The sequence below is a fragment of the Stegastes partitus genome, unplaced genomic scaffold (genome assembly GCF_000690725.1).
Source record: "Stegastes partitus isolate 25-593 unplaced genomic scaffold, Stegastes_partitus-1.0.2 Scaffold931, whole genome shotgun sequence".
NCBI lineage: Eukaryota > Metazoa > Chordata > Actinopteri > Pomacentridae > Stegastes > Stegastes partitus.
The window spans coordinates 106,225-119,083 of record NW_007578662.1 but is presented as its reverse complement, the minus strand read 5'-3'; the positions used below and the strand labels follow the sequence as shown (position 1 = coordinate 119,083).

General features: G+C 40.3%; 1 protein-coding gene across 1 annotated transcript in view; it reads right to left on the bottom strand.

Annotated features, from left to right (window-relative positions):
* The window catches only part of LOC103366332 (integrin alpha-5-like), a 47,124-nt gene that overhangs the window by 14,106 nt on the left and 20,159 nt on the right, over window positions 1–12,859 (bottom strand). Inside the window, exons 13-19 of the mRNA XM_008294030.1 lie at window positions 12,264–12,455; window positions 12,135–12,180; window positions 11,944–12,054; window positions 9,207–9,262; window positions 8,569–8,726; window positions 6,466–6,603; window positions 23–90 (exon numbers count right to left, since the gene is read on the bottom strand). Coding sequence (XP_008292252.1) covers window positions 23–90; window positions 6,466–6,603; window positions 8,569–8,726; window positions 9,207–9,262; window positions 11,944–12,054; window positions 12,135–12,180; window positions 12,264–12,455 — 769 coding nt within the window. The remainder of the gene's footprint in view (window positions 1–22; window positions 91–6,465; window positions 6,604–8,568; window positions 8,727–9,206; window positions 9,263–11,943; window positions 12,055–12,134; window positions 12,181–12,263; window positions 12,456–12,859) is intronic.

The window sequence follows — 12,859 nt, the reverse complement described above, 5'->3', positions numbered from 1 at the left end:
CAAAAAGGTGATTTCCTCTCACCCATAAACAGCCAGCTTCAGGTCAGGGACGCAGATGTTGTCTTCTCCGCAATCGAGCTGAATCTGGGCCTGAGAAAGAACAAAGGACAGAGATAAACGGAGGAAGAAAACGGAGCGAGGGATGCATGTGGTGGGTGAAAAGTCCAAAGGTACGGGGGGAGAAAAAGCTTCAGAGGAAGTGGATGTTTACAGAAGGCAAAACGCTTGATTCACGGTTTAATGAAAGGATAAGAGAGGATATAGACTATACATACACTTCATATATACACAAAACTCTGGTGCAATATTTGCAACAACCAGATGCCAGGAAGTTGTGAGAAAGCAATCTCCTTTCATGTTTGCAGGATAAAAGTAATATGTGCCTTACATGTGGGAAGGAGGCAAACGAAGAACAGAGAAAACATGGTGGAGAAAAAAAATGAAAGGATGGAGCCTCCATCAAAAAGAGTGAAAACCTCACATTTAGGAGAAGACGGATTAATCTGCTCCTTTGTCGCATGTGACGGATGACTTGGCTAAAACCGCAGTGAAAGATAAATGTGATCTGATTTGATGGTACCGTCTTTTCCATTTTGCCCCTCTTTATTCCCGATCCTTCTCCGTTGTCCTCTTTCTGTTCTCTCCATGTAGCTACATGCTGTCATTGTTGCCATGGCCTCATCTCTCCAACATATGGGAAAGATTACATTCCAAAAGAATGCCACAGAGAGCAAAGAATCATCCTGGCAATGGTTAACAGTGTCTCAGTGGAGATTCCTCCCTCAAGTCGCTGGTTTTACATTTATTCAGGACTCGAGGGGCTATCGGTCATTTAACGCCAAACAAACAGGAGCGCGCACGGCCTGTGACAGACTTACTAAGATCAAGTGATAAGTCCCGACTTATCTTCTCCGCCTTCCAACCACTTTTCATCTTCTTCACTTTCATCTCTTCATCTTCCTATATGTTCCATCCATGTGGCTCGTGTTTCCCTCCAGCTCTGGGGGGAATAAACCACTCTGTTGGCCTCGTGGCGTAATGAAAACTTCAGACCTGGTGGACCCTCACATATAGTAATTACAGGGGGCTGTCATATTAGGAATTTATTTAGAAATTAAGAACTATAAGAGTTTTGTCAAAAGTGCACTGACTATTGTCATAACCATTGAATCGACAAAATAGAAGAAATTGGAAGATTATTACTTCTTGAAAGGCTTCTATCTGTTGCCAGAAAAAGCTAAATTTCAGTACATCAGCAGTTCAGTAATGTTCTATAAAAAGACAGTAGGCTGGACTGAAGTGTGGCTCTTCAGGAGAACGTAGATAGGTAGATAGATATACATAGATATTTTCACAGTGGTTTAAATCCATGCATCCATCCATCCATTGTCTATACACCGCTTAATCCTCACTAGGGTCATGGGGGGCTGGAGTCTATCCCAGCTGACTTCGGGTAAAGTCAGGGGACACCCTGGACAGGTCACCAGTCTATCACAGGGCTACACTTAGCGACAGACAACCAAGCACACTCACATTCACACCTACGGACAATTTAGAATCACCAATTAACCTCAACATGTTTTTGGACTTGTGGGAGGAAACTGGAGAACCCGGAGAGAACCCACGCTGCACGGGGAGAACATGCAAACTCCACGCAGAAAGATCCCGAGCGTCCTAACCAGGACATGAACTGATCCCGGTGCCCCCACCGGGACGCGAACCAGCGACCTTCTTGCTGCGAGGTGCTACCAACTGCGCCAAGAAGAAATTAATGTTGTTACAATTGCTTCCCCTCAACATAACACTATCACATAATATTATTGCACTTGATGTAAGTCAGAGATTAAAGCTATAAAAACATATAAAGAGTTAAAGAGTCATATAAATGAGTGTAGAGTTTATAGTTGCTATTCCGGGACTGGTATCAGATTAATTTTGTTTATAAGTATATTATTGTCATACCTGTTAAACTGAAGGGAATAATGATAATAAAGGAAATAGTAATAACAGCAACTGTTACTAACTAATACCTCTGCACTCCAAAACCTGCCAGTGGGCTTCAAATCATGATATTTATTTTTCTAAATGTTTTATTTAAAAATTTGTTTAAAACAAACATTTTGCAGAAATGCTCTGCAGCTCTGAAGACATGATGGACTCAGCTAGGATCAACAGTGATGTGACAAAAATTCAGGGACTTTTCGAATGAACTGGACTGAACTGCAGGCTGTGTTTACATGGAGCAGACAAGAGACAAGTATGGAAACCAATTTAAAGCATGAGTATTAAAGTATCTTCAGCATGTAGAGTCACCACTTTTTTTTGTTCCAGCATTAGTAAAACCTCTGGGCACTTGGAAAAATGTTGTACATTTTGAATTCAGCTTTAGCTCTCACTACTTCTTGCCATATTTCCATGAAGGTTCATATTGGATCAGAGCATTAATGTTTCCTATAAATGCCTAAGAGAAGCTTTATCAAACGGAGTGGTGACACATTATTACTATTTTGTACCGTTCAGTGTAATTTATCTATTTATCGCCTTCACTTTCAATAAAAACAGATTAAGTAATCCTTGCTGTTTTGCTGTTCCTTTTCGTACTTTAGATGTTACTTCTTAAGTCAAACATCCAAGTTTTCCACCTCTTTTCTCATATTTTGATTTTTTTTTCTCTCTCTTCGGTGGAAAAATATTTTTTTTAAATGGCAGAAAAAAAGGTGGGGTCCAAATTTCACAACTGGTCCGGTTCAGTCACACAAGTCACACAGACTGCCTGTTTCTACACAGAACACGTAGTCTGCAGTTTTAATATGCCAAACGAATCTTCATCATCGTCATCATCTGGGTTTATGCTTTTCATTGGCATATTCAGAAATAGGAAATTATTTCTGTCTGACAGCTGCCTCAGGTTGTTTCTTATATTAGTCATGGGGAATTCAGCGCAGACAAGCAAACCGGGGCTTGTCGCTGCAAAAACTACCATATAAAGAGGCAATTACAGGCCATAAATACAATAAAAGGCAAACAGTGACAAGCCATTAATAGCATGAAAAACGCGGTTTGACAAAATGAAAAAATCTTCAGCAGTGTAACTTTTGCAGCTGATGTGGTCAGAGCTGTGGCCTGTTGCACTGTGACCACACCCAGCAATGACCTCACATGAAATGCATCGCTACATCACTCCCATAATATCGAGTATTGAACAGGCGGACAGCCGTGGTTCATTTCCTCCAGCTCTTGATTCTACTTTATTGTCTGTAACTCTTGCTGGACTGGCAGACAAAACACACACGTTTGGTGTCACTTAGCACAGTGTACGCTAAACTGTCTGGAGACTGGAGCTACTCCACATATAAGACTACTGCAAACAATACATAAATCTGCTTAGAAATCATACAAAGACACAACTTATTCCTCCAGAACTTGCCTCAAAATTGGCACATGTCTATGTTTTTTCAGTATAAACCTAATCCAGACATAGCTCCCTGTAAATCTATACTTTTCAAGGAGGCAACTCATGTGGCACACTTTGACTAGAGCTACTTTGCCAACATGTGAACAAAAAAAAGATGTAATTCACCGACTCTATGACAGCATCCTGTTTACCCAAGCATCATGGGATTTGTGGTTTAAATATTGAGGCTCATTTCCCAAATACAGAAGTAAGAACAAGGAGTAGCAAAAAGTTTAAAAATGATTAATAACATATGGATATATTTTGGACCATCATATTTTCCTGGAACGCTGATACTGTCCTGTCTATTGTGTCAGTGGAAAAAAATAAATAAATAAAACAATCAGGAACTTAAATCTGTGGTGATCAATGGATGACAAGCCTGCCGATTCCTTTCACTGAAAGAAGACTAAATTCATAACGTTCCCTTTAAGGATTCTGGGCTGAAGAAAAAAAAAAAAAAACTGGTGTACTCCTGTTAAAAAAAGCCAATTACAAGCACATGATGTAGACACTCACACACCCACATCACATACTCACTTCACCTTATATCATTCATATAAACATGTGCAGGTTTTTAAAGGCTCCGGCTCTTGCCTGGCGGAGGAGACCACTGGCAACATACATAAACAAACCACAACCAGATGTCTGAGAGCCGAGCGCCGCCCCACCCAAATGGAGCTGTCAGTCCTCCCACTGTGTTTTTGCAGAGCCATGACTCGCCAGTCCTCCATAAACCTTCCAGCTCTTCATATACGAAACACACAGGGAAAAAAAACACCAGAGTGCAGCTCTTGATCTATCAGTGCTGAGCCTCAGCCTCTAACCATATGCTCCTCCTGCGACTACACGGAGGCCTTCTACTTGATGAGTTTTTAATGGCAACCTCTGTCTTTGTCATTCAAACAAATTTCCTGTATGAAAAGTAACAGTGGAAGATGTGTTGCGGCGCGGCGAGTGAATCACTGTGTACGTAACAGTGCGTGATTTTCAGTCGTCTGGCGAAATATTATGAAAATATTCATCAGGCCGTCTGCTGTGCTCTCCTGTCATCTGGCAATCGTTGCGGTGGCCGTCTGTTTAGCTCCTCAGATGCAAGCCGTGTGGCCGTATAAGTGGTGCGGTCGACATGTTTAGTGCGGTAATGTAATACAGTATAGAGATACACTTCAACAGCTCTGCACAAAGATACACTTCACATCCCTGGAGATTTCACGGAGCACTGAAACAAAGGTTGGAAATCTAGGAACGATTTCTAGAAAAGCACAGAATGGTCTGGCTACACCTCATTATCATTCTGCAATAGGGGGGAAAGAAAACAACACTCCCGACTTGTTTTTGTTTCTTTAAACCAATCACAACTGTATCAGGCGGAGCTAAGCGAATGACGCAGCAGCGGTGTTCCCTCAAAATAGTGACGAGGGAATTGTTTTGGTGGAACATTTGCATGCAGGGAGGCGAGCACTGTCATTGAAATGGCAAATTTACAGGAAAAAATTAGCAAGGCAGCCTCGCTGCATGATCCAAACTTGAATTCTTTTAGCGTTGCTGCTCAGAGGTGGTTGTTGTTTGCTGTAGTGAAGGAGATTCTGAAAACGGTAACACGGAGATAGTGGAAGGGGAGGAGACGACCCGGAGAGTTAGTTTAGTTTAGTTAATCCTCCTATTACCTTCAGATTTACTGACATCTTTTATCCTTGGGTTTAATTTGACCCCAGCAATTTAAACCTCCAGAAAATATCATAAGTAAAACTGTTACCCAAGTTTATGTGTAAATAGCCCTTTAAATAAAATTGAAAAAAATAGGTTAATGACTTATTAAGAGATGTTAAACATTGAATGGGGTCAAATTGACCCCAAAGATAATAAGAGGGTTAAATGAGCAACTCCTAATATTCACATAACAATGGTGAGTGAAAACTGTATATAATTTATTTAGTCAAATACTTTTGGACAGTACTTTATCTCTCTGTTAGATTCAGCTATTCATGGAGTGGCAACAGATTGTATGTGGGTGTGTATGTAGGTATAACTATGTATATATGTGTATGTATAGATATGGGTATGTATGTATTATGTATTTTGTCTGTCACTCACATGAAGTCTTATTAGTTTTTATTTATATATTGTTAGTTTCTTCTCTTTCTCTATTTTTTTTATATGTTCAAAATAAAGAATGAATTGAATTAAATTGAATTTCTTTTGGCAATTTCCTTCATTTATTGGGAAAAAATGTAATTACACTGGATGGAAACCCAGCTAAAAAGAAATAGTAAAGAATGTCCATTATAATTTCTCTTAGGAAATGTATTCATGCGTCATTTGTTTTATTCATCCAGCAGTTCACAAGTCAAAAATATTCCGTTTACAGTCATATATGACGAGGAAACGCAGCAGTTTTTCACATCTGAAAAGCTGGAATCAGATGGAATATTTGCTTTTTGCTTAAACAAAATGACTAATTCATTCTCTCTTTTCTCTTTTCTGTCATTTGTTAACTAATCCTTGCAGCTGTGGTTGCAACCTTCTGGCACGTTCTCACTTGAAAAGAACCAAGTATGAGCAGAAGCGGGTGTCATAGTAGTCGTAGGAATTGTTCACTGTTTGTTGTATTTTCAAAACAAGGGCATCATTCACATTAACTGCATCTTTATGTTCTTAAGCATACATGAACAGATTGAATGAGCGATATCGTTAAAGTTGTGATGTCTGGCTACCACTGCTTCCAAGGTCCATAATGGTTAATTATAGAGTCTTTCTAGAAAAAGTGAAGACATTTTTTGCCACAGAGACCCAGAAACACGCTAAATATACAAAGAATGCACTGCAGGCTGAGCAAGAACACTGAAACTGTGAACCAGCTTTATGAGCCAAGGGAGTGCCATGAAAGAAATGCCTAAAAAACAGCAGCCCTGGTTTAAAATAGTCTAGAAACTGATGCATAGTGTAGGACGTCACATACTGTGTGATCTGTTAGGGGGCTGTTGTGATCCTTTAGATAATGTACCTACCTTCTGTTCTATGAGCTGTTCTGTCTGATAATTCAGGATGGGACTGAGGCCATGTGGGTCCAGTGGGGCCTGAGGATCCAGACTGAAGTTGAGGCTGATGTAAATGGGAGAGAGTTTATCCCGAAACTCCTCCTCAGCCTGCAAAAGAGAAAGAAGCAGCGACGTGAAGAGTTACTCGCTGATGAAAACAAAACCCAGGATCCAGTCAATGTACAAGAAAAAAATGTCTCATGAAATCAATAGCAGATGTTACATCAACAATTGGCCTACAAGTAGGATTTAGTGTGTTTTAAGCTTCTCTACAATGTGGCATGAATTCTGTCTGAGCAGCCGCTATGATGTGGCCCCTTCAAAGGAGGAGTACAAGAAAGCACCAGCAGAGAGACAAATGTTGATGGACAGGTGAGTGGATGGCTGGCAGTTTGTACTCCACTCTTATCCTGTCAAAGACCAAAGGGCTCTGTTCACTATACCTTAAAGGCAACACATACGCAGATGACATAAGTGCTTTTGTCAGACATAATCTTTGATCAGGTCGCCACTAAGTGATGAGAAGATTGGTGCTGGAGTAGTTTTGCCTCAAACAGCAACTTCAAACAGCAACTTCAAACCCTGTCTATTAGGAAATGACTTTAACCTCTGTCCTGCCAACAAGCTAACTGCGTTCACCGAGTGCTGCAGGTGCAAAACAGTCTCTCATTAGATGGATGAAAACAGGAACATTTGTGAAAGATAAGGACGGTATAGTCACAGCAGCTGAGCAACTCTACATTTATATACCTCCATTGCATGTCACTGACTTTGTGTCTTCCATCTCCTCTAGTCTGTGTTTTGTCCTACATATTTCATTGTACTCTTATGCACTGTTTGTCTGTTTTCTCTATCCTGCTGTCCTGTACCTGCACCCCAACCAGTCGAGGCAGACAGCTGCCCTCCCTGAGCCTGGTTCTGCTGGTGGTTTCCTCCTCGTGAACAGATTTTTTTTGTTTATGCTGCTTAAATTGAAACTTGACACTATTGTAAGCTCTTTATCTCACCATGTTAGGTGAGAGGACAAAGCTGTAAACTGGTGCTATGTAAATAAAACTCAACTGAACTGAATCGTCTTGAGATGATTGGCCGGAAGAATAGTGCACATTGCTTTTGTAAGTGTTTTTGTTTTCATTCTCAGATGCCAGTATGAAAGATGACTTATTTACAACCTGCTACTTATCGTTCTAATTCTGCCTGCTCTGAGTGTTTGTGTAGAAGCAGGTGTGTTTATTTGGAAACAGCTGGATGAAGTTATGTTTATGCTCTCTCACCAAAATGCATCTTTGCACTGCGGAAAAAAATGTTAAATGCATGTCATGCCTCACTAAAGAGTTTATGACTATTTTAAATCATTGTTTACATCAGTGCTTGCTAGGTGAGCTGCTACTACAAGTTTGTGGGTGTGTGAGCTACACCAACAACCAATGAACCTGTGGATGGAAACAAAACAGGGAGCCACTCGTAAAAATGAGTGATCAGTAATGCAATTAGAAGGATAAAACTCCACAGGGTACCTTTTCCTTTGGATAGCTTTTCTGGCTGGGAGTCGAACAGGGGGCTTGGCTGCTAAGGCCTTTTAGCGCTTACAGAAATCTGAACCAGTTGTATTAGCTTGTAAAATAGAATAAGATACAGCTGAAGGATCTAAAAAGGTAGCAGAGGACCTTTGAGCTGAGGTTATTTTGTGATATACTGCAGAAGACTTATCGTTGCTATGAACCTTGGGCTTGTTGTACTTTCCAAAGGTCTTTACGGTCTCTAGAACGAGTCTCTAGAACAACAAAATTACATACATTTTTTTTGTTTGTTTGTTTTACAGTGACATTTCTCAGCTTCTATTGGTTGAAGAAAATACATTTATGTTTCTAATAATGATCCTCTAACTATCATCTTGTTCCTTGATCAGGGCAAATATTTGTTCTTTGACCAAAATATCGTCAAAACCAAATACATTCTCATCAGGCTGAGCTGTACTTTGTGCTCAGTGACTCAATGCAGCTTCACAGAGCATCGTGCCTAAAATTCAAAAGCATTTCTCTAGACGCTGAGATGCAAACTAGTGTGACTGACCCGCAGATAGATCTTGCTGTCATGGCACAAGCGTTCTCCATTAGCAAGCTCAAAGGTCTTCACCAGACTGGGCTGGTGGCTCTCCAGGAACAGAGTCCTCCTGACAGACTCCTTCTGGTTCTGCTTCACACTATCCAGCTGCACCTCCACCACAAAACCTTGAAGGTGCACACATAAAAAAAGACACAAAGCAAGAAAAAAAAAGTGAACATCATCTGTACGACTACATGCCTCTAACACACACAGAAATGCATGTCAATGTATGCGTCGCCACACAAACGGCACAGATCACATTATATGCTTGCCTCACCACATGCAAATACACACATATGCAGCGGTAAACATTGTCTTTATGTGCTGTTCTCTGTACGGAAACAGACAGACTGCAGACCACATGACAACAACTAGCCAGAGAGCACAGACAATACACACCCACGCATTTAAAATAAACACACACACACTTTTCTAAACTGCCGGAGCCCACCAAGTTACCCTGTATTTATACAATTGTTCTTTTATCTTGATCTTAACTGCCAAATTGACCACAGTGAGGTCCAGCATACTTGTGGCTACACAAAGAAAGCAAGGTAATGGGGACCATCTGTGTGTGTGCATGATTGTGTGTGTGCATGCCTCACCTAGATGAGAGGGGAGGTGCTTCCCATTAGCCAGCAGGCAGAAACTGATGCTGACACTGGAGGTTTAACACAGACACAAATATATTTTAAAAAAGGCACAAAAAAAACTTAACATACATATATGCTAAACTCATACAGATGTGTTTACACCACTTTGGGGCACTTCTTTGTCTCCTTTTGTAGATTTAAGTTACCAATATTTTCAAGACTTTGGAGCTATGTATGGTTTTACAGACAACCCCTATTAAACTATTTACATTCAGTAATTATATCTGTAGTTTACAGCATGCATCTATATAGGAATCTTTTTCATAAGTGACAGAAGCTGCCAGTCCTGCAATGGATTCAGATAAAGGTCAGATAGGGAAGAGAAAGATCTCTTTTGTTTATTACATCAGGGTTTCTGCAGAGTTCACCAGATTAAATCTATGACAGTCTCGGACCTTATTAAACCACATAGTTTGTGTGTCCTATATGATATGAGGATACACGTGTTTGGACAAAATAAGACATCTGGAAAACATTTTTTAAGCTTCTTTTGAAGTTTACAGACCACATAATTACCCCTTTGCTAAACACCTGGATGTCTTGCAGCTCTTTTCCAAAATCTTAAATGATCCATTTGACCAGGATTTTTGATAAACTGAGGATCATATAAAGCCTGACAAACACACCAGCTTCTAACTGACCTGTGAAACATTTGTAAAGGAGCACCTATTATTCACATTTACAGGTCCGTCCTTGTGCTATACCTGCTTTATACCGCAACTGGAAAGTGCGATTCTTGGAAAAATTGCAGCTTGATTGCTGAAAGTTGCTGTAGCTTTCTGGCAGTTGCTACAAACCCAGCATGACCCAAGCAATATACATCTAAATGGTAAATCCAGCAGGTTGAAATAAAGCAGAATGATCCTTTAAAACCATTAGTTTGATGTAAAGACACCTTATAAGTTTTTTGTTCAACTTAATATATGGTCAAGACCATGCTGGACAAAATAGAAAGTGTGATTAAAAAGAACCAGTAGAGATGATATGAATAAAAATGATATATCTTTAGCTCACATTTTCAGTACGTTCCAGCAGAATGTAACAACACTTTTTCGTGATATGTTTAACTATAGTTGCACAAACTGGGTTTACATAAGCAGAAAACGGATGCTGGATTAATCAATTTTAATTTATTAATTTAAGTTCATACATGTTTTGGCCAAGAATCGACATGTTCCCATTATGAGACAGAGTTAATGTTAATGTAACTAGCAGATTGGTACACATGAGATTTTGCAGACTGACACGTCGCTTTTGTTTTAACTTGAGCAAACATTACTGCCTTTCAAGACTTCCCAGCAAACCTGTCAGATTAACAACAAACAGTAAAATAAATGACAATTATGTACCATCAATAGCATGTGTCCTAGAATTGGATATTTGTATTGTACATATATTAACTGAAACAAGCTGTTTGTTGTGTGGATCTGTTTGGCGACACCTAGACGCTGCAAATTCTATTCTTCGAATGTCTGCGATCTATAATTTTTAGCATCTTGACTGTGCATACTTGGCCACACATGGTGTCTGACCATACTGAAGGAGGGATCTCGTCTCAGACTGTGTATGGATTGTAAAGCTTTAAGACAAATTTGTGATTAGTGAGCTTTTTCTACACTCAGCCTGATGTGAACAGATGAAATTTATGTCCACTAAACACACGAGCCTAACGACCACGAGAATGCAGCAATCATGATTTGGTCTCTTCCCCATGTCAGAGCTGTTACTGCTAATGCAAACCATACACCCTAATGTCACTGCTTCACATTAAAATTGCTCATTGTGGCTTTCATTTCGAGGCAGCCACAGTAGAGGCTGATTGTTTTCATTCATTAAAATGCGTCAGCGTCATTTTGGCACAGTGAGCTTGTAACCAACTTTACTACATCCGGCTATTTATTCATCATGAAATCAGTCAGTCATTGTGATTATTTTTGATTATTATATCATAAGTTTGCTGGGCTGCACTGCCAACGGACTACTTTTTCATCATATTTCTAAAAAAAACAGCTACACCAGAAGTGTGCAAAGCGTTATACTGCTGCTAAACAATACATGATTCACTTTAAGAGTGTTACAACCATTTTCCAACCTTTCCAGAGCTCATAACTCCACACTACCCTCTCTTTTAATGCTTACATGTAGCTTCTCTACTTTTCTCCTACCACTGCTTCTCCTGCTCCCTCCCTCTGTCTCCTTTTTTGTTTCCAAGGCAGCAAAAAACACCAGTAAGCACGAAAACAGGACTTACTTGTATCAACCTACCGGGGCGGACACTAAGACGCAAGCCAGTTTGGCAAATGCCTCACAGCAGTCTAAAAATGTTCCACATTTCATACAACGGTTAAACTGAACGTGTGGAAAGAGCTTAATTGAGATTGAAAGCTGGGTGAATTTTGCTTTTTTTTTCTCCCCCCCCAACTGGATCTAAGAATACTGAGTGCGTAGTGCAGAGCAGCCCGGACAGGAAACTGGCAAACATGAAGTCATTTGACATTCTCGTGAGGTAAAGTACTAACTAAGATACGTGTTACATAACCCTGCAAGACTTTCCATGTTCTGTTATCGTCAGAAACCTCTTTAGTTACTATTAAGCTCCATTTAAGATATTTCTGCCACAGTCTTGGAAAACAGTGTATATTCTTCCTGCTAATAAAAACGTTTAAAGAAAAATAGCGGGAGTTCATACCAAGACACAGAAATGGTTTCATTCCCTGTCAGCAAACAAGTCTTCTCTTCCTGGTTGAACATGGTCGGCTGCACTGTGAGGGATGCGCTGGCGCTCACTATCGGTCGAGCTCTGATTGAAGACACGGAACAAGAATAAGAAGAAGAATGCTCTATTTGTTTGAAACTGAGCTTCAAAGTGCTTAAACATACCTGTATAGCACAGCTTTATCCATCCCAAAAGCCCCAACAATCAGATCTGCAAGAGGGGACAGTGAGTTAAATGAAGAGTTTAAGGAAAAGTGAAATTAGGAGCGGGATGGTGGTGATTTTCTGCAGTACCTGGGTACCCATTTTGGTCCAGATCTCTGTCGCCTCGCAGAGCAAAGCCGAAACTGGCCGGGAAAGAGCTGGAAGCCCACTGGCCGGAGAGAGTTTGAGTGGGAGTGTCCTTCAGGCCGCCAGCATGACCGTTATAAATGAAAACCAACCCCTGCTGGTCGTCTCCTCCGTAGGGACAGCCGATAGCCATGTCTGATTGTAAATAGCAACAACACACTGCGTAAAGAATCTCCCACGTATGTATACTGAATTACAGTACATGCAACGCTGCTCACAGTCTGTGCAAAGCTGTAAGTAGCCATTGTTATGGACTAGGGTTGGACTCAAAGTGGCCAGAATTTACTGATTTGTGGCGATTTTCTGTTTCATGGTGATTGAATTGATTGAATTCTGAGATAAATCAGTTACCAGGTTATATTTTACATTTGGAAAAGGTGGTTTAAACCAGTGCCGAAACATCTAATCAAATAAAACATAGTAAAATAAAACATTTTACTGTTCATGCTGCACAGATGTGAGCACCTGACTTATCCTGCGATGTTTTAGTTCATTATGCTGCAATGTTGTGCCCTTTTCCCTTCCTTTTCATAGCATGA